Source organism: Squalius cephalus (assembly GCF_949319135.1).
Source record: "Squalius cephalus genome assembly, chromosome: 13".
Lineage (NCBI taxonomy): Eukaryota > Metazoa > Chordata > Actinopteri > Cypriniformes > Leuciscidae > Squalius > Squalius cephalus.
The window spans coordinates 38680715-38702943 of NC_137134.1; the positions used below are offsets into that span (position 1 = coordinate 38680715).

The 22229-nt window shown below is 42.4% G+C and overlaps 2 protein-coding genes across 4 annotated transcripts; both read right to left on the bottom strand.

Annotated features, from left to right (window-relative positions):
- Window positions 1-285: 285 nt before the first annotated feature.
- usp49 (ubiquitin specific peptidase 49) lies at window positions 286-13474 on the bottom strand. 2 transcript variants are annotated; one of them, XM_079891079.1, is made up of 8 exons: window positions 13029-13474; window positions 12030-12113; window positions 9830-11220; window positions 5861-6062; window positions 5130-5238; window positions 3671-3876; window positions 930-982; window positions 286-819 (listed from the first exon to the last, which is right to left on the bottom strand). In XM_079891079.1, the coding sequence occupies exons 3-8, from the start codon at window positions 11156-11158 to the stop codon at window positions 808-810; spliced, it is 1911 nt and encodes a 636-aa protein (XP_079747205.1). In that variant the 5' UTR covers window positions 11159-11220; window positions 12030-12113; window positions 13029-13474; the 3' UTR covers window positions 286-807. The 2 variants fall into 2 exon arrangements, with proteins under 2 accessions (XP_079747205.1, XP_079747204.1); XM_079891078.1 differs by having other exon boundaries at window positions 292-982; window positions 13029-13473.
- A 1904-nt stretch (window positions 13475-15378) lies between these two features.
- Window positions 15379-21926, bottom strand: med20 (mediator complex subunit 20; the record flags this gene model as incomplete). Of its 2 annotated transcripts, XM_079890306.1 has the most annotated exons (4): window positions 15379-15846; window positions 20069-20322; window positions 20407-20552; window positions 21700-21926. In XM_079890306.1, 4 exons carry the CDS (start codon window positions 21711-21713, stop codon window positions 15622-15624), a joined length of 639 nt encoding a protein of 212 aa, XP_079746432.1. In that variant the 3' UTR covers window positions 15379-15621. The 2 variants fall into 2 exon arrangements, with proteins under 2 accessions (XP_079746432.1, XP_079746431.1); XM_079890305.1 differs by lacking the exon at window positions 21700-21926 and having other exon boundaries at window positions 15419-15846; window positions 20407-20572.
- Between the last annotated feature and the right edge of the window lie 303 nt (window positions 21927-22229).

A 22229-nucleotide genomic window follows, 5' to 3' on the forward strand; every position in this document is an offset into this window, starting at 1 on the left:
CTTATTAAACAAACAAGATTCTCAGTTCTCCTTTATTGCAGGTAAACAAATAAAGATTTAATCTTTATGAGTGATTTAATGTTATATTTTTATGATTTTGTTATTAGCTTTTCTTACCTTCGAATAAGGGAAAATGTTCACATGCTGTAACTGGATTTAAGTTAATTTTTTTATTTTAGAGTGACAAAATGTTTAAACTAAATTATTTTAGATTTCAATAACCTTTTTGTCTTTATACCCATCCATGCAATGAAATGCGCATCAGATATAAAGCAGACAGCATGTCAAGGTTTCATGATTTTTTTCTTTATTCACTATCATCAGGAAGATCCCACAAGATCAATAAAGTTGATAACAGGTGCTCTCACAATACAGGACAAAGGTCAAGGGTCAGAGGTCAGCAGTCACACCCTTCCACTCAACACACACTCACTTACACACACATACATACACAACTAAAGACATTCAGCGTCATAAGATTGTTCAGTCATTTACCACTGATGTAAATGAAGAGGCTTTCTCTGTTTTCCTGATTTTCGTCCCAAATAGAAAGAGAGTAGAAAACAGTCGCAGTATCAAAGGTGAAGAATTCCTGATTCAGAGTGTTTGATGATCATATTGCTGTCGCATTTTTCTCTCCAGGATGATCCGTCTGTCTCTCTCTCCGACAGCAGAGGGACTTCAGTGTGTGTGTGTGTGTCCCTGCTGTTCTGGACCCTGCAGGTGAGTAGTTTGGTCCTGAATGCCCTGGGTAAAGTGTGACTGTGCCAGCAGAGACCAATCAATCTCTGAGTCTCACTGCTGATGTCAGGAACAGACCTCCAATGAGAGACAGGTATAGAGAGAAGAAAGAGAGACAGATAGAGAGACAGACAGGTTTAAGAGGAGCGTTGTGTGTAGAACAAGATGTAGGCCTGAGTGCTGCACACCTCCTCCACACTGCACACGTTCATCTCAGAGTCGTTACAGTGAACCCAGAAACCTGCAAGACAAACACACACACAAAAAACGTTTTTTTTTTGTTTTTTTTTACTTCATCAGAATGGTACGAAACTTGGATTTGTTGCTGTGTGAACAAAAAAATCATGGACATAATTCGAACGGGTTAAATGGTGCTGTAAACAATAGTCACACTTGTGTTTCTCGCGGTCAAAAATGACGCATTGGAAACTAATGCGAGACGAGTTTCCTCTAGTGGAAGCGTTTGGTACTGCAGCCGAACAACATCTCACTGAACGCTCATTTTTTGAGATATCAAGCTCAAATTTGGAACACAACTTTAGATTTATGGCTTTTATTTTCTTGTAGTTTTAGAGTAAAACTTGTTTTTGAAAATATAGATTTCATATACAAATTTTAACTAGTATTTTTGTGCATTTTTCATAATGTAAGATTCTGTAACTTTTTTTTAAGGTTCACTTTTTTAAACTTTGTCATTTTAAATTAGCCAAGTGTCGTCTTTAAAAAGAGATCAAACTTCAGTCTGTTGCTTTAAAGCATTCAAGATTTACCAGTTTAAGTTGGAAATTTAATTTTCAGGTCTATGCTCAAAAAGTGAAGAAATGAATTATAAATACAGCGTAAATATAATGTAGAACCATAAAATCCCCGTAAAATACAAAATATTAAATAAAAAACATTATCAAACTAAAATATTGTACATTCCTTTCATTGAAATGAAAATTCGGTCATTTTGACCACTACGTGAAGAGCACCCGAGGGTTACGGTACACTTACACACACCAAGAACGATAAACTTTTTATTCCAAGTGCGCGCTGTGGTTTCAATGTAGCGAAAATGGATTTACAATTGCTGTGTACAACACGTCATTGAACATGTTTTTGCTGTTCTTGTTGCATTTACACGTCTTTTACCAGCAGATGTCCTCAGCATGCTACGTTTCGAGCGCATCTGTGAATCCAGCTAGTCTAGTGTAATCCATCTAATCTAACAGTGAATTTAGCAGACAGAGTCAATAGTGGAATAAAACCAATGCCTAGTCAACATCTTTATATAAATATACAACTCCTTTTTCACTGCAACTTCAAAGGAAGCAATACAATGTTGTCGAAATTAGCGCTGGATACCTGAGGTAATTTTGTTACACTATTTGCTAGCCTGCATAATGATCTCATTGTTAATATTTCATTCATTCCAAGGGTACGACCGATTACTTTCCACGTATAATTTTTGTTAACGTATCCTTGAAAAGGGGGTGGGTTTTTCTGGACCTCGGCGATTAACTTCTCCACAATGTGTTCTGCCATTTTAAATGCGCAAGCCCTTTATATTCGAGTGGATTCTGATTGGCTGTCAGTGTTTTATCATTAGACGGCTGGAATTCTGATTGGCTGTCAGTGTTTTATCATTAGACGGCTGGAATTCTAATTGGCTGTCAGTGTTTTATCATTAGACGGCTGGAATTCTAATTGGCTGTCAGTGTTTTATCATTAGACGGCTGGAATTCTGATTGGCTGTCAGTGTTTTATCATTAGACGGCTGGAATTCTGATTGGCTGTCAGTGTTTTATCGTTCGACGGCTGGAATTCTGATTGGCTGTCAGTGTTTTATCATTAGACGGCTGGAATTCTGATTGGCTGTCAGTGTTTTATCGTTCGACGGCTGGAATTCTGATTGGCTGTCAGTGTTTTATCATTAGACGGCTGGAATTCTGATTGGCTGTCAGTGTTTTATCATTAGACGGCTGGAATTCTGATTTGCTGTCAGTGTTTTATCATTAGACGGCTGGAATTCTGATTGGCTGTCAGTGTTTTATCGTTCGACGGCTGGAATTCTGATTGGCTGTCAGTTTTATCGTTCGACGGCTGGAATTCTGATTGGCTGTCAGTGTTTTATCGTTCGACGGCTGGAATTCTGATTGGCTGTCAGTGGTTTATCGTTCGACGGCTGGAATTCTGATTGGCTGTCAGTGGTTTATCATTAGACGGCTGGAATTCTGATTGGCTGTCAGTGGTTTATCGTTCGACGGCTGGAATTCTGATTGGCTGTCAGTGTTTTATCGTTCGACGGCTGGAATTCTGATTGGCTGTCAGTGTTTTATCGTTCGACGGCTGGAATTCTGATTGGCTGTCAGTTTTATCGTTCGACGGCTGGAATTCTGATTGGCTGTCAGTGTTTTATCGTTCGACGGCTGGAATTCTGATTGGCTGTCAGTGTTTTATCGTTCGACGGCTGGAATTCTGATTGGCTGTCAGTGTTTTATCGTTCGACGGCTGGAATTCTGATTGGCTGTCAGTGGTTTATCGTTCGACGGCTGGAATTCTGATTGGCTGTCAGTGGTTTATCGTTCGACGGCTGGAATTCTGATTGGCTGTCAGTGGTTTATCGTTCGACGGCTGGAATTCTGATTGGCTGTCAGTGTTTTATCGTTCGACAGCAGGAAAAAATAGTTCTGAAAGTGATCCCAATGATATCGTTCCTAGTATTGCTATCGTTATATAGCTGTGGCGTGAACTCTGCTATTCTTTCATTTGGAGAACGATTTTTAGAACTATATCTTTATCGTTATCGTCCTTTGGGTGAACGGGCCTTCAGTCGGTAGGAGATGTGAAGAGTACGAGCTGCTTGCTTAAACCAAGGGTTGCATTCATACCAATTGTCAACAGTCCACATGAACCCCAGACTCGCTAGCCAAGAACCATGTCTCACCTCCTTCAGTGTTATAACAGTAGGCCGTGTAGTGCCCTGAGCCAAAGCCTTTCCCATGATGCATCACTACAGCAGAAAGGTCATAGGTGAAGGCTTCTCTCTGCGGCATCGGAGCGGCGTCCGAGCAACAGTATGGTTGAATATTCAGGACCTGATCAAAAGCCACGTGGACACCAATCTTCTCCCTGTGGTTCCGACCGGACCACCTGGAAACATGAGAACCGTTAGGAGGAAGTGGGTTCAAACCATTAAAGGGATATGGAACAATCAGAGTTATATTAAAAAATGTCCTGGCTCTTCCAAGCTTTATAATGGCCATAAAAGTGCATCCATCCATCATAAAGGGTATGATGGACAGATGCACTTTTATGATGGATAGATGCACTTTTATGATAGACGGATGCACTTTTATGATGACAGATGCACTTTTATGATAGACGGATGCACTTTTATGATGGACAGATGCACTTATGATGGACAGATGCACTTTTATGATGGACGGATGCACTTTTATGATGACAGATGCACTTTTATGAAGGACAGATGCACTTTTATGAAGGACGGATGCACTTTTATGATGGACGGATGCACTTTTATGAAGGACGGATGCACTTTTATGATGGACAGATGCACTTATGATGGACAGATGCACTTTTATGATGGACGGATGCACTTTTATGATGGACAGATGCACTTTTATGATGGACAGATGCACTTTTATGATAGACAGATGTACTTTTATGATGGACAGATGCACTTTTATGATGGATAGATGCACTTTTATGATGGACGGATGCACTTTTATGATGGATAGATGCACTTTTATGATGACAGATGCACTTTTATGAAGGACGGATGCACTTTTATGATGGACAGATGCACTTTTATGATGGACGGATGCACTTTTATGATGGACAGATGCACTTTTATGATGGATAGATGCACTATTATGATGGACAGATGCACTTATGATGGACAGATGCACTATTATGATGGACAGATGCACTATTATGATGGACAGATGCACTTTTATGATGGATAGATGCACTTATGATGGACAGATGCACTATTATGATGGACAGATGCACTTTTATGATGGACAGATGCACTTTTATGATGAATAGATGCACTATTATGATGGACAGATGCACTTTTATGATGGATAGATGCACTATTATGATGGTCAGATGCACTTTTATGATGGACGGATGCACTTTTATGATGGACGGATGCACTTTTATGATGGACGGATGCACTTTTATGGACTTCATTTTATGGCCATTATAAAGCTTGGAAGAGCCAGGACATTTTTTAATATAACTCTGATTGTATTTGTCTGAAAGAAGAATGTCATATACACCTAGGATGACTTGAGGGAGAGTAAATCATGGGCTAGTTTAAATTTCTTGTGTGAACTATCCCTTTAACAAGGTGAAACATGGGAAGGGTTCTGACTGACCGGAAGCGTTTGAGGTGTAGCCGCAGAACCTGAGGTAAACGGCAGATGAGTAACTGCTTACAGGCCTCTGAAAGAGACAGGGGCTTATGGGACGATTTGCGGCGCTTTCCTGAAATGGGAAAGTTTGATGTTAAATGCATTAACAACTAGAAGGGAAGAACAATTCTTGATATCAGTAAGAATGATGAAACTGTTATCCTTTGCGATATAAGTTTAATTTACCACAAAACCAGTCACATGGGTAATTTTTTTTTTAATCATCCAAAGGCTGAATAAATAAGCTTTCCATTAATGTATGGAGGATTGGACCATATTTGGCCGAGATGCAATTATTTGAAAATCTGGAATCTGAGGGTGCTAAAAAAAAAAAAAAAAAAAAAAAAAAAATCTAACCATTGAGAAAGTCTCCTTTAAAGTTGTCCATTAATGTTCGTGATTGTGCTGCATTCACTCACAGAAATAAATGTTTTAAATATTTACGGTTGGAAATTTACAAAATATCTTCATGGAACATGATCTTTACTGAATATCCTAATGATTTTTGGCATAAAAAAAAAAAATCAATAATTTTGACCCATACAATGTATTGTTGGCTATTGCCACAAATAAACCCGTGCGACTCGAGACTGGTTTTGTGGTCCAGGGTCACATTGGTACAAAATTGTATTGTATTGCTGTTAATGGTTCCCTGTTTATGTAAAGCTTAATAAAGAATTCAAGATGTTACGTACTGTTGCAGAAGTTGCAGGCGTAAATGCAACCCTCCAAAGCTTCGGTCTCCGTGAACTTGGCGAGCATCTCGGACAGGGAGCAGCTCCGTTGACACGCGGCGCTAGGCTTCTCCATGCGGTGGTATCGCTCCGGGAACTCCAGAGACAGATCCCAGAACGGCTCCACCGTGTTCGACTTGCGCTTGCAGGACAGACACGTTACCTGCAGTTTAGAAACATGGATTATAGCAGGCAAATCCAATAATTTACCCAGCAATTTAGTCCTACTTGCATTTATTCGATTATTTCTAGTTGCACGTCACCTAGGGTTTGGGAATCAAAAATCGATTGTTATAAAATTTAATTTCGATTCCTTTGTGAGCATTTCAACATTACTTTAAACCATTCGAGTGCGAAATACTGTCTTTTAATGTGTATCATTATATTGGATCAGTGCAGCTCTTAAAGTGACAGTAGCCTAATATTACTGCTCTATAATAACACTAATATTCCTGCTCTATAATAACACTAATATTCCTGCTCTATAATAACACTAATATTCCTGCTCTATAATAACACTGATATTCCTGCTCTATAATAACACTAATATTCCTGCTCTATAATAACACTAATATTCCTGCTCTATAATAACACTAATATTCCTGCTCTATAATAACACTAATATTCCTGCTCTATAATAACGCTAATATTCCCGCTCTATAATAACGCTAATATTCCCGCTCTATAATAACGCTAATATTCCCGCTCTATAATAACGCTAATATTCCCGCTCTATAATAACGCTAATATTCCCGCTCTATAATAAAGCTAATATTCCCGCTCTATAATAACGCTAATATTCCTGCTCTATAATAACGCTAATATTCCCGCTCTATAACACTGATATTCCCGCTCTATAATAACGCTAATATTCCTGCTCCGCTCTATAATAACGCTAATATTCCCGCTCTATAATAACGCTAATATTCCCGCTCTATAATAACGCTAATATTCCCACTCTATAATAACGCTAATATTCCCACTCTATAATAACGCTAATATTCCCACTCTATAATAACGCTAATATTCCCACTCTATAATAACACTAATATTCCCGCTCTATATTCCCGCTCTATAATAACGCTAATATTCCCGCTCTATAATAACACGAATATTCCCGCTCTATAATAACGCTGATATTCCCGCTCTATAATAACGCTGATATTCCCGCTCTATAATAACACTAATATTCCCGCTCTATAATAACGCTAATATTCCCGCTCTATAATAACGCTGATATTCCCGCTCTATAATAACGCTGATATTCCCGCTCTATAATAACACTAATATTCCCGCTCTATAATAACAGTAATATTCCCGCTCTATAATAACAGTAATATTCCCGCTCTATAATAACGCTGATATTCCCGCTCTATAATAACGCTAATATTCCCGCTCTATAATAACACTGATATTCCCGCTCTATAATAACGCTAATATTCCTCTCTATAATAACGCTAATATTCCCGCTCTATAATAACACTGATATTCCCGCTCTATAATAACGCTGATATTCCCGCTCTATAATAACACTGATATTCCCGCTCTATAATAACGCTGATATTCCCGCTCTATAATAACGCTGATATTCCTCTCTATAATAACGCTGATATTCCCGCTCTATAATAACGCTAATATTCCCGCTCTATAATAACACTGATATTCCCGCTCTATAATAACGCTGATATTCCCGCTCTATAATAACACTGATATTCCCGCTCTATAATAACGCTGATATTCCCGCTCTATAATAACACTGATATTCCCGCTCTATAATAACGCTGATATTCCCGCTCTATAATAACGCTGATATTCCCGCTCTATAATAACGCTGATATTCCTCTCTATAATAACGCTGATATTCCCGCTCTATAATAACGCTAATATTCCCGCTCTATAATAACGCTGATATTCCTCTCTATAATAACGCTGATATTCCCGCTCTATAATAACGCTAATATTCCCGCTCTATAATAACGCTGATATTCCCGCTCTATAATAACGCTAATATTCCCGCTCTATAATAACGCTAATATTCCCGCTCTATAATAACACTGATATTCCCGCTCTATAATAACACTAATATTCCTGCTCTATAATAACGCTGATATTCCCGCTCTATAATAACGCTAATATTCCCGCTCTATAATAACGCTGATATTCCCGCTCTATAATAACGCTAATATTCCCACTCTATAATAACGCTAATATTCACGCTCTATAATAACGCTAATATTCCCGCTCTATAATAACACTGATATTCCCGCTCTATAATAACGCTGATATTCCCGCTCTATAATAACACTGATATTCCCGCTCTATAATAACGCTGATATTCCCGCTCTATAATAACACTGATATTCCCGCTCTATAATAACGCTGATATTCCCGCTCTATAATAACACTGATATTCCCGCTCTATAATAACGCTGATATTCCCGCTCTATAATAACACTGATATTCCCGCTCTATAATAACGCTGATATTCCCGCTCTATAATAACGCTGATATTCCCGCTCTATAATAACGCTGATATTCCTCTCTATAATAACGCTGATATTCCCGCTCTATAATAACGCTAATATTCCCGCTCTATAATAACGCTGATATTCCCGCTCTATAATAACGCTAATGTCCCCGCTCTATAATAACGCTAATATTCCCGCTCTATAATAACACTGATATTCCCGCTCTATAATAACACTAATATTCCTCTCTATAATAACGCTGATATTCTCGCTCTATAATAACACTGATATTCCCGCTCTATAATAACGCTGATATTCCCGCTCTATAATAACGCTAATATTCCCACTCTATAATAACGCTAATATTCACGCTCTATAATAACGCTAATATTCCCGCTCTATAATAACACGAATATTCCCACTCAATAATAACGCTAATATTCCCGCTCTATAATAACGCTAATATTCCCGCTCTATAATAACGCTAATATTCCCGCTCTATAATAACACGAATATTCCCACTCTATAATAACGCTGATATTCCCGCTCTATAATAACACTAATATTCCCGCTCTATAATAACACTAATATTCCCGCTCTATAATAACGCTAATATTCCCGCTCTATAACGCTAATGTCCCCGCTCTATAATAACGCTAATATTCCTCTCTGTAATAACGCTGATATTCCCGCTCTATAATAACGCTGATATTCCCGCTCTATAATAACACTAATATTTCCGCTCTATAATAACACTAATATTCCTGCTATTCCTGCTCTATAATAACACTAATATTCCCGCTCTATAACGCTGATATTCCCGCTCTATAATAACACTGATATTCCCGCTCTATAATAACACTGATATTCCCGCTCTATAATAACGCTAATGTCCCCGCTCTATAATAACACTAATCAAACAACAAAAGACAGAGAAAGGTCACTCGTTCTTCACTGAATAACTTTTATACTGAATCCTTCCATATTCACGGAATAAATATGTTTGTAATGTATATTTTATTTATAAAGTTCAGTGTTATTTTACATTTGATTGCAGTTTCTGAACCCGAAAATCTTAAAACTCTATTTATTTCAATCGTATCTTTGTTCATTTGTGTCTATTTGTTGTGATTGTTAATTTTTTATTTGTTCTTTTTTAATCACTGAGTGTTTATCGTCTTTAATAATGCCTGAAGTTTATATTAGTTGGGCTAGTTGTTCTTCTATGGTGTTTTTAAACCTCAGGCAAACGCTCCTTGTGTAAGTGTTCTTTATCCTGATGATTTCTGTTCATGATATTCAGATACAGTTACATGTTTTACAATAACACTAAATGTGAATGAAATCTAAGGTTGTTTTTTGTAACCTTATTGAAATCAAAATTAGGAATCGATAAGAATCGAAATCGATAAGCAAATCGAAATTGGAATCAGAATCGTTAAAACTCAACCGCTAACGTCACCTGGCTGAGCAGCTGTCCGTGGAAGATAGTGTTGAGCACTTTGAGGACTTGTTTGGACAGTTTCCGCTGCGTGATCGGGATCAAGAAGTGTTTCTTGGGTCCGTCCGACTCCAGTTCCTGCTGGACTTTATCCAGAAGCTCGCACAAGAACTCCTGCGCATCCTGCTGGTCGTATCCGCGAAACGCTGGAATTAGGTTCCACACGGAATGTAGCATAGCGAACGGAGACACTAGCGACCACCGACCCGACCACATGACCCGGAAGAGCGTGTGCAACTCGTGACACAACGACATCTTCTGCCGAGACGAGGACCGTGGCTCTTTCGGTTGCACCAGTTCCGCCGAACTCAAACTGGGCGGGACTAGCGTAGCGAGGGTCCTGGCTCCGCCCCCCACACCCTGTGATTGGTTAGTCTTAGCGAGGAGCTCCTCGGTCTCGCACAAGTCCAGCGTGAGGAAACACTCCCGAAACTTCTGCAAGTGGCTCAAAACCTGAAGGATGGAGTTCATGTAGCACGTGTTCCCAAGATTGCGAAGTCCAGTGACTCCCGGTGCTAGTTTCCTGCGCCGCGCTGACTGCGATGCGTGATATCGGCGTAAACGACCCGTTTTGCGCGAAAGAGTCTTGCCGGACAGCGACAAAAGTGACTGTTTGGGAGCCGAAGGCAGTCGTTCCGGAGGATCGCGGAACTTTCGAGGGATGAGGGCGAGCGTCGTACGGGGAGCCTGTGTTAGCAACCGCGCGCTTTTCCTCGGTGGGACATTCGCTAGCTCTCCCATTAACCGTTTCTTGACTTCCCTGCGTTGTCGTCGCTTCTCCTCGCGCTCTTGCTCTTGCTTTTCCTCACGCTTCCTCTCTTCTTCTTGCTGCCGGTTTCTCCAGCGGCGTAACGCACTTTGTAGGAGGGTTTTCCGTCGGTGCCACAACGCCGTCCGCGCGGACGTACGCGACACGCTAACATCGCATGCTCTAAACCCGCCGTCGGATGTTGACGAACGCAGGGAACGCTGACCAGGGATTCGGACGGTTGATAGGGCCCCGCGGAGGAGCTTCAAGTCGCCCTCGACGTTATCGTTCAACACGTAGTCGCCACACGCGAAACAGAAGACGGCTAGCTCGCGTACGTCCATGGCTAGCGGGTGCTGCGTCTGCTGGAAGTGGCTCAGGGAGTGTTCTTCCATGTAGCGACCGCACGCCACATGAGTGCACTTCAGACACGCCCACACCGACTCCGTGGTGCCGCAGTCCACGCAGCGCCACATCTGCGGGTTGAGGATCGAGTGGCCGTGGCCCAAACGGAACCGCGCCACATGCTTACAGCGATCCATGTCTCCCAACGCGCATGAGCATTAGCAGTCAGGAACCACACGCCATGATGACCGCGCTCATCCTGAAGATAACAGGGAGAGAGACGTTGCTGACAAGTTGCTCACAAACAGATTATTTCAAATAATTATTTCAAATTATTGCAATGCGTCATCCTTCCCTCACCCTTTGTAACGCTTCCTTCCCTCGCGGGTCAAAATGACCCGAAGCCCTACAATTATACTTCTTTTTTGTTTTGTCCAGAAAGCTTAATTTAATTTAATTTAGATAATATTTTCTTTAATGCAGTTTTTTTGTGGATCAAAACCTTTCATCAAAGTTATACATGAATTTTGAAGACAACTTTGATTCACTTTTTTTTGATCCACTTCAAATGTTGACTACTGTAGTGTTTAAGCACATTCCTCACATTCCTAAATATCTTACATTGGGAGTCTTTGTCCACCTCTTGTGGATAATAATAATATAAGATGATATTTCATGACTCTAGATGGCCTTATAGCTCTATATGAGCTGTTCCTCTGGGTCCTAAAGTCAGTTTCTCTTCAGTATTCATTCAGATACTCATGTAGACATTATAAAATACATTTTTGGTAAAGTTTTAGCATTTTTAGTTTGAATTTTGAGCATTTGTAGGTTTTTCTTATGTGTACTGAAGCGTTCCTTGCACTCCATTCATTCGTAAGGGGGTCAAATTGACCCGGATTTGTTACTTTTTTAAATTTCAACCACAAAACTCAAATCCATTACATTTTTTTGTGTATTCGTGGTTCAAGTGCGACAAAAGTCCTGGGGTCTTGAACCCCTCTGATGAAGAAAAAAAAAGGATGAGGGAAAGCAAAATTGTCCATAAAATAGTTTTACCGGACTCACTGTGAGAAAGGGTGAGCTTCAGCATCAGAGCGCACGTGTCCTGCTGCCGTACAGTGTACAGGACTTCATAATGCCCAACAAACACTGCGGACGAGAAACACACTTTATTTACACCCAAAACTTCAACATTCAAAAGTGATATCAGTGCCATCAAACGGTTCAGTCCTGATCTTAGCAACATCATAGTACCAGAATCTGTTCCTGTGAGGGGAGTGAACTGGTTTTTAAAGTGTGTATAGCGAACAGGGAACGTTTTCAGAACTTTAGCTAACGTTCTCTCAACGTTATGAACAACGTTCTTCCAGTAACATTAATAGAACATCCGTTCAACATTATCTGCTCTTTAATAATGTTCTCAAAACGTTAGCACAGAAACATTATTACATCGTGGAGCGTTTTTTGAGAACTTCAGCTAATGTTCTGGTAAGGTTCTCTCAATGTTACGAACAAACGTTCTTCCAGTAACATTAATAGAACGTTTGTTCAAAGTTATCTTGTTTTTAATGATGTTCTCAAAATATTAGCACATATATTAGCGTTTTTTCTCCCTAAAACGTTCTTTAAAATGTTACTACTTGTTTCAGAACGTTCAAAGAAACATTCAAAAGTAACGTTCCATAATGTTTGAAGAATGACACAATGGAATGTTCGCATAACAGAAAAGAACGTTAAGACGTAAAAAAAAAGAATGTTTTGAATGTTCAGAGATATTTTCATAACTTAATATTTTTGTTAGCTTGGTGTTTGTCGTACATTACATTTGATAAAGTGTGTGTGTATTTGAAAGTGTGCAGTTGTGTTTGTACAAGACTGAGTCTTTAGTATTTGTGCACGTTATGTGTTTGTCACACAATGTTGTGTGCGTAGATGAATGCATGTGATATACGTGTGTTATTGTGTTATGAGTGTGTGTGTCTGTCTCTGTTGTTTGAATGTTTGTGTATGAGTGTGTGTGTGTGTGTGTGTGTGTGTGTGTGCTAACCCGCTAGCGCTACTTACAGAACAAAAGACGCTCCACCGGGAGACACGCGGAATCTTCGGTATCGGCGGATCCGGGAGGTTCCGGTACCGGGGCTCGATCGGTGTGTGTGTGTTTATACCGGCGCGAGAGATCTGTTACTTTAAATCCGTTGAACAAAAACCAGTTCAAGAGCCGCGGCTACAGAATAAACTCACACCGAAAACCCCCGATCAGCTTTTAATCGGCTCTTACGCGCGAGTCCTCCACGAAACAGCCGGTAAATGTGTTTTTGATGAGTAAAATTACGGTTAATATTAGCGGGTTTTTTTTTACACTCTCTTTCGACTGTTATTTACCGCCATTATCCGCACGCGCGAGCTGTCACCATTTTCGCCTCAACCGAACTGCCCAGCGCTGGCGTCACTGCGCTCTGATTGGCTGAGGAGCGATCAATCACGTAACTACCTTGTTCTGATTGGTCGAGATCGCTAAAGTTGGCGCATTTAAGCCAGTTTTAAGCCGGCTTTTCATGCGGTTGTTGAGACGTCCGTCAGGTTTTAAAGCTCCAGAGGCGGAGTCAAATGAACAGATTAACCTCAGATCATGATGTGATTTATTTTGCATTTAGATTTTATATGCAATAAGTGCATATATAATTAATACACTGATTATATGCAAAAGATTGGGACAAACTGCAAACAAAGGCAACATGTGGACTTTACAGTTAAAGTAACATACACGTTTCTGCAATGAGGCTTTACTGGCTACCCAGCATGCTTTGCGACTGTAGTTAAATCAGATCGAGCCTAGAGTTTGAACTGACTGAGATTGTAAAATTCAGTGAAATGGATTTTGGGGTATTCATAGTTACCAATTATAGTGTTGGGTTGTCTGATATTGTGTTATGGCAAGATTCGTGTTTAGTTATAAAAACTATCTTAACAAGAATATCCAGTTACACTTTATTTTAAGGTGTCATTGTTACAGTGTAATTATATATTTAAGTACTAAGTGATATTAATTAACTACATGTACTTTCTATAGGGTTAGGGTAGGATTAGGGTTTGGTTGAGGGTTAGTTGCATGCAATTATGCATAATTTACTGTTATTACTATGGTAAATACATGTAACATATGTAACAAGGACACTAAAATAAAGTGTTACAGATTATTCTTGGTTTGTCTCATAAAAAAGGCTTCAAAATGGGATTCATAAAGGAACATTCAGTGATTATTTGGTTAATGTAAAAAAAAAAAAATATATATATATATATATATATATATAAATGAAATACTATGTAGCCTACTTAAACTTCATACATGTCCTGTCAAGTGTTGAACCATGTTAATTTTAAGCTCGTATTTTATATAAGGCTGATTGCATGTGAATTGGAATTTATCCAGTGTGTTTTGCTCATGCATATTCAAATAAATTTGAATTTACTAGCCAATTATCTGTGCCTTCATCTGTTCTGCATTTGTTATGCAAATGTAGTATTCCTGTTCAAACATCAAAGCTGACATTCTTCAAGCGAAATCATTATTTAAAACTAAATCTGACCAAATCTAAGGTGTTTTTTTGTTCGTTTTGGCGAGTGTGTACAAGGTGTTAAACACCTTTTAGCAATTGAATCTCTTAATCAATTGAACAAATTGTTTTACAAAACCAGAACCAGTTTAAACATGCCCAATGATGGCTTTTACAAGACAAAAGGCAAATGTTTTCATTAAAGTGGAATAATTTAAAGGGAAATCTTCAATTTATTACTTACCATTAAGGAAGTGTGTATCATTTGTGTGGTTTTATTAATGTGTATTGCTTGTTTTGTGTGTTTTTAAGAGGGGTTGGCTAATCAGACCATAAATATCACTCTCTTTGATTAGTGGCAAATCACTTTTATGACGTAACAAAACCTTGTTTGCTGAAATCACAGGACTTTTGATACACCCTCCGAAGTACTGATTCAAAACAAAATTTTGCGATTCTACCAGAACATTGATTTTAATTAGTGATGGGCAATGATTAAAAAAATCGCATCCAAAAAGAAGTTTGTGTTTACATAATATGTGTCTGTACTGTGTATAATTATTTTGTATATTTAAATAAATACACACACATGCATGAATATATTAAAGAAAAATGTGTTATTTATATATAAAATATTTATATTTATATTAATGCTGGGCAACAATTAATCGTGATTAATCACATCCAAAATAAAACTCTGTGTTTACATAATATATGTGTATAATTATTTTGTATATATAAATACACACGTGCATAAGAAAAATGTGTTTTATATACAATATTTATATATATATACAGTATATATATGCACGTGTGTATTTATATATACAAAATAATTATGCACAGTACACAAACATATTATGTAAACACAAACCTTTATTTTCAATAATAATTGCAATTCAAAGTAAACTGTTTATTTTACAAATTCCAATGTACACATAAAAAATAAGCATCCACAACTAAAATAATGCAAACACAAACGACACGAGAAATGTTCTCATCATGTTCTCTCAGGAGTGTCTGTATCTCTCAGACAGCCAGTGATTCAGACACTCGATGTCTTGCGTCGAGGTGAAGATTATGGCAGGTTTCATGGCACGTGTTCACCGTACGCCGCTGCCGGGCAGCACCTGCTGTTTGCGGACTCTGCTGAAGAGCTCCAGGTACTGGCTCATGGTGTCCATGCAGTCCACCGGCACGCTCAGACCCTCGGGTTTGCTGGTGAACACCGTCGGCAGCTCGGGAGTGTTGGAGCCCAGGAAACTCTGCATGAACTCCTTCATGAGGTTCCAGCAGTCTCCGGGGATCACACACGCACAATACTCCACCTTCACACACACACACACACACACACACACACACACACACATACATTACTGGATATAAGCATGCATTTCTGCTTCGGATTAATCAGAAAAGACAACAGATTTTATTCAAAGCTTGACAGACATCAAGCGTAGCGTCAGTTCTGGAGGTCACGTTAGTCAAGCTTGCATCAGCTGATCCTCTACCTGTAGGAATACGACTCCTATCACTGTATTCATATATAAGCTCCTCCAGTATTATCAGCAGCTATCGCGTTTCTCAGGAGCTGATTACCCTCCTCCCTCCCCAGCTCCACCTCGCGTTTCTCAGGAGCTGATTACCCTCCTCCCTCCCCAGCTCCGCCTCGCGTTTCTCAGGAGCTGATTACCCTCCTCCCTCCCCAGCTCCGCCTCGCGTTTCTCAGGAGCTGATTACCCTCCTCCCTCCCCAGCTCCGCCTCGCGTTTCTCAGGAGCTGATTACCCTCCTCCATCCCCAGCTCCACCTCTCGTTTCTCAGGAGCTGATTACCCTCCTCCCTCCCCAGCTCCACCTCTCGTTTCTCAGGAGCTGATTACCCTCCTCCCTCCCCCCTCCCCAGCTCCGCCTCTCGTTTCTCAGGAGCTGATTACCCTCCTCCATCCCCAGCTCCACCTCTCGTTTCTCAGGAGCTGATTACCCTCCTCCCTCCCCAGCTCCGCCTCTCGTTTCTCAGGAGCTGATTACCTTCCTCCCTCCCCAGCTCCACCTCTCGTTTCTCAGGAGCTGATTACCCTCCTCCCTCCCCAGCTCCACCTCTCGTTTCTCAGGAGCTGATTTACCCTCCTCCATCCCCAGCTCCACCTCTCGTTTCTCAGGAGCTGATTACCCTCCTCCATCCCCAGCTCCACCCCTCGTTTCTCAGGAGCTGATTACCTTCCTCCATCCCCAGCTCCACCTCTCGTTTCTCAGGAGCTGATTACCCTCCTCCATCCCCAGCTCCACCTCGCGTTTCTCAGGAGCTGATTACCCTCCTCCATCCCCAGCTCCACCTCTCGTTTCTCAGGAGCTGATTACCCTCCTCCCTCCCCAGCTCCACCTCTCGTTTCTCAGGAGCTGATTACCCTCCTCCCTCCCCCCTCCCCAGCTCCGCCTCTCGTTTCTCAGGAGCTGATTACCCTCCTCCATCCCCAGCTCCACCTCTCGTTTCTCAGGAGCTGATTACCCTCCTCCCTCCCCAGCTCCGCCTCTCGTTTCTCAGGAGCTGATTACCCTCCTCCCTCCCCAGCTCCGCCTCTCGTTTCTCAGGAGCTGATTACCCTCCTCCATCCCCAGCTCCGCCTCTCGTTTCTCAGGAGCTGATTACCCTCCTCCCTCCCCAGCTCCGCCTCTCGTTTCTCAGGAGCTGATTACCTTCCTCCCTCCCCAGCTCCACCTCTCGTTTCTCAGGAGCTGATTACCCTCCTCCATCCCCAGCTCCACTTCTCATTTCTCAGGAGCTGATTACCCTCCTCCCTCCCCAGTTCCACCTCTCGTTTCTCAGGAGCTGATTACCCTCCTCCCTCCCCAGCTCCACCTCTCGTTTCTCAGGAGCTGATTACCCTCCTCCCTCCCCAGCTCCACCTCTCGTTTCTCAGGAGCTGATTACCTTCCTCCCTCCCCAGCTCCACCTCTCGTTTCTCAGGAGCTGATTACCCTCCTCCCTCCCCAGCTCCACCTCTCATTTCTCAGGAGCTGATTACCTTCCTCCCTCCCCAGCTCCACCTCTCGTTTCTCAGGAGCTGATTACCCTCCTCCCTCCCCAGCTCCGCCTCTCGTTTCTCAGGAGCTGATTACCCTCCTCCATCCCCAGCTCCGCCTCTCGTTTCTCAGGAGCTGATTACCCTCCTCCCTCCCCAGCTCCGCCTCTCGTTTCTCAGGAGCTGATTACCCTCCTCCCTCCCCAGCTCCGCCTCTCGTTTCTCAGGAGCTGATTACCCTCCTCCATCCCCAGCTCCACTTCTCGTTTCTCAGGAGCTGATTACCCTCCTCCCTCCCCAGTTCCACCTCTCGTTTCTCAGGAGCTGATTACCCTCCTCCTTCCCCAGCTCCACCTCTCGTTTCTCAGGAGCTGATCACCCTCCTCCATCCCCAGCTCCACCTCTCGTTTCTCAGGAGCTGATTACCCTCCTCCATCCCCAGCTCCGCCTCTCGTTTCTCAGGAGCTGATTACCCTCCTCCCTCCCCAGCTCCACCTCTCGTTTCTCAGGAGCTGATCACCCTCCTCCCTCCCCAGCTCCGCCTCTCGTTTCTCAGGAGCTGATTACCCTCCTCCATCCCCAGCTCCACCCCTCGTTTCTCAGGAGCTGATTACCCTCCTCCCTCCCCAGCTCCACCTCTCGTTTCTCAGGAGCTGATCACCCTCCTCCCTCCCCAGCTCCGCCTCTCGTTTCTCAGGAGCTGATTACCCTCCTCCATCCCCAGCTCCACCCCTCGTTTCTCAGGAGCTGATTACCTTCCTCCCTCCCCAGCTCCACCTCTCGTTTCTCAGGAGCTGATTACCCTCCTCCCTCCCCAGCTCCACCTCTCGTTTCTCAGGAACTGATTACCTTCCTCCCTCCCCAGCTCCACCTCTCGTTTCTCAGGAGCTGATCACCCTCCTCCCTCCCCAGCTCCGCCTCTCGTTTCTCAGGAGCTGATCATCCTCCTCCCTCCCCAGCTCCACCTCTCGTTTCTCAGGAGCTGATTACCCTCCTCCATCCCCAGCTCCACCTCTCGTTTCTCAGGAGCTGATTACCCTCCTCCATCCCCAGCTCCACCCCTCGTTTCTCAGGAGCTGATTACCTTCCTCCCTCCCCAGCTCCACCTCTCGTTTCTCAGGAGCTGATCACCCTCCTCCCTCCCCAGCTCCGCCTCTCGTTTCTCAGGAGCTGATTACCTTCCTCCCTCCCCAGCTCCACCTCTCGTTTCTCAGGAGCTGATCACCCTCCTCCATCCCCAGCTCCACCCCTCGTTTCTCAGGAGCTGATTACCTTCCTCCCTCCCCAGCTCCACCTCTCGTTTCTCAGGAGCTGATTACCCTCCTCCATCCCCAGCTCCGCCTCTCGTTTCTCAAGAGCTGATCATCCTCCTCCCTCCCCAGCTCCACCTCTCGTTTCTCAGGAGCTGATTACCCTCCTCCATCCCCAGCTCCACCTCTCGTTTCTCAGGAGCTGATTACCCTCCTCCATCCCCAGCTCCACCCCTCGTTTCTCAGGAGCTGATTACCTTCCTCCCTCCCCAGCTCCACCTCTCGTTTCTCAGGAGCTGATCACCCTCCTCCCTCCCCAGCTCCGCCTCTCGTTTCTCAGGAGCTGATTACCTTCCTCCCTCCCCAGCTCCACCTCTCGTTTCTCAGGAGCTGATTACCTTCCTCCCTCCCCAGCTCCACCTCTCGTTTCTCAGGAGCTGATCACCCTCCTCCCTCCCCAGCTCCACCTCTCGTTTCTCAGGAGCTGATTACCCTCCTCCCTCCCCAGCTCCACCTCTCGTTTCTCAGGAGCTGATCACCCTCCTCCATCCCCAGCTCCACCTCTCGTTTCTCAGGAGCTGATCACCCTCCTCCATCCCCAGCTCCACCTCTCGTTTCTCAGGAGCTGATCACCCTCCTCCATCCCCAGCTCCACCTCTCGTTTCTCAGGAGCTGATTACCCTCCTCCCTCCCCAGCTCCACCTCTCGTTTCTCAGGAGCTGATCACCCTCCTCCCTCCCCAGTTCCACCTCTCGTTTCTCAGGAGCTGATCACCCTCCTCCCTCCCCAGCTCCGCCTCTCGTTTCTCAGGAGCTGATTACCCTCCTCCATCCCCAGCTCCACCTCTCGTTTCTCAGGAGCTGATTACCTTCCTCCCTCCCCAGCTCCACCTCTCGTTTCTCAGGAGCTGATCACCCTCCTCCATCCCCAGCTCCACCTCTCGTTCCTCAGGAGCTGATTACCCTCCTCCCTCCCCAGCTCCACCTCTCGTTTCTCAGGAGCTGATCACCCTCCTCCCTCCCCAGCTCCATCTCTCGTTTCTCAGGAGCTGATTACCCTCCTCCCTCCCCAGCTCCACCTCTCGTTTCTCAGGAGCTGATCACCCTCCTCCCTCCCCAGCTCCACCTCTCGTTTCTCAGGAGGTGATTACCCTCCTCCATTTGTTTTCAGTTGTTTCTACGTTTTTCCATAAATTTGAAATAAACGTTAGTTTGTGTGTCAAACTCATGCGTCCGCACACACACTTAGTGAATGAGAGCCACTGAACGCGTAAACAAACCTCGACTGAAATGCCTCTAGCGCTGGAGCTCATGGCGACGGTGCCGATCTTCACCAGGAAGTCGCAGTAGCGATAACGGCAACCGCGACTCTCCACTTTATGGCCTTTAGCGTTCTGGAAGTGACTCTTGAGTTTCACCATCAGGACGTCAAAGTTAGCGTCAGCGCTGAGACCCGGTCCGCCCTCGAACAGAGCCATGCAGCTCAGCGGCGTCTCCGAGTTATGCATCACGTACAACAGCTTACTCGGCTGACCTGAGAGAGAGAGACACAGAGTGATATACAGTCGCCATGGTGATATAGAGGGTGGTTTCCATGGTAACGGTGTGAGCCGGTTACCGGTGGCGTTTCCCGTGGCGTGGTACGTCTCGCAGTCGACCCAGAAGTTCCCCTGTTTAACGGCTCCCAGTTGCTCCAGCTTCTTATGCAGAATATCCACCGTCTGCTGAACGCTCTTGCCCTCGGACACGGGCACCTGACACACACTGACACACACATCATTCATATCAGCAAACACACTATACATTCATATTACTTGCCAGATTTGTTTTTCATACACTACCAGTCAAACGTTTTGGATCGGTAAGATTATTTATGTTTTTAAAGGAAGTCTCTTCTGCTCACAAAGGCTGAATTTATTTGATTATAAATACAACAACAAAAAACAGTGATATTGTGAAATATTATGACAATGTAAATCAGCTGTTTTCTATGTGAATATAGTAAAGATACTGAATGTTCAGCATCATTACTCCAGTCTTCAGTGTCACATGATCCTTCAGAAATCACTCTAATATGATGATTTGATGATCAAGAAACATTTATGATTATTATCAATGTTGAAAACAGTTTTTTACTTTTTTTCAGGATTATTTTGATGAACAGAAAGTTCAGAAGAACAGCATTTATCTGAAATAACATTAAACGCTACCGTTCAAAAGTTTGGGGTCAGTAAGATTTCTTATTTTATTTTTTGGGGGAAAGAAATAAAATAAATCAATAAAGGATGAATTAAATTGATCAAAATTTACAGTAAAGACATTAATAATGTTACAAAAGATTCTATTTCAGATAAATGCTGTTCTTCTGAACTTTCTATTCATCAAAATAATCCTGAAAAAAAGTAAAAAACTGTTTTCAACACTGATAATAATCATAAATGTTTCTTGATCATCAAATCATCATATTGGAGTGATTTCTGAAGGATCATGTGACACTGAAGACTGGAGTAATGATGCTGAAAATACAGCTTTGATCGCAGGAATAAATTACTTTACTATATATTCACATAGAGAACAGCTGATTTACATTGTCATAATATTTCACAATATTACTGTTTTTTGTTTTGTTTTTCAATCAAATAAATGCAGCCTTGGTGAGCAGAAGAGACTTCTTATAAAAACATTAAAAATCTTACCAATCCCAAACTTTTGATCGGCTGTGTACATACTAAACAAATGGAAGATATGAAATGTAGCCTAAACAAACGAGATATTGAAGAGCTTTGTTTCTTTCCAAATAATAATATAATATTCCAATATAATAACAGTTTTATAAGAACCAGAGTACTCTAAACGACAGGTAAAAACAAAATTTATCAAACAATAATATGAAAACAAAAATGTTTCTTACCACGTTACACCCATTTCTTTGCCGCAAAATTCCGCGAGCCCGTATTTACTTCCGGATCAAACCGGCTTTCGCGAATAACACAAAATCAGTTAAAAGTGGGGGATATTTAATCGGACAGTACATACATATCCGTGATTATCTATATATATATCAATAAATTGATCGCAAATGCACTGAAACGTCGACTGAGAGCAGCACAGATCACGTGACCGGAAGTAAACAGTGTAAATCAGCGCTGGTCTGAGATCAGCTGTTATGAGTGAACGAGATTATATTTTCTTTTCTTTATTGCAGAATGGACATAACAAAATAAGACACTTCCATTGAGACTAACACAGAGTTTGAATTTAAGAGGGAAAAATAAATAAAAATTTAAAATAATAAAAAGAGGAGCAAGGATGAAGACAAACTGGTAGCCGATATAGACATCAAAGCAAAATATACTAAAATATTAAATATTTTGACAGAGAGAAGCATAGAGTTTCAGACTTTCTATTATGTTTTTTGAAACACTTGAAACTAAGTTACCT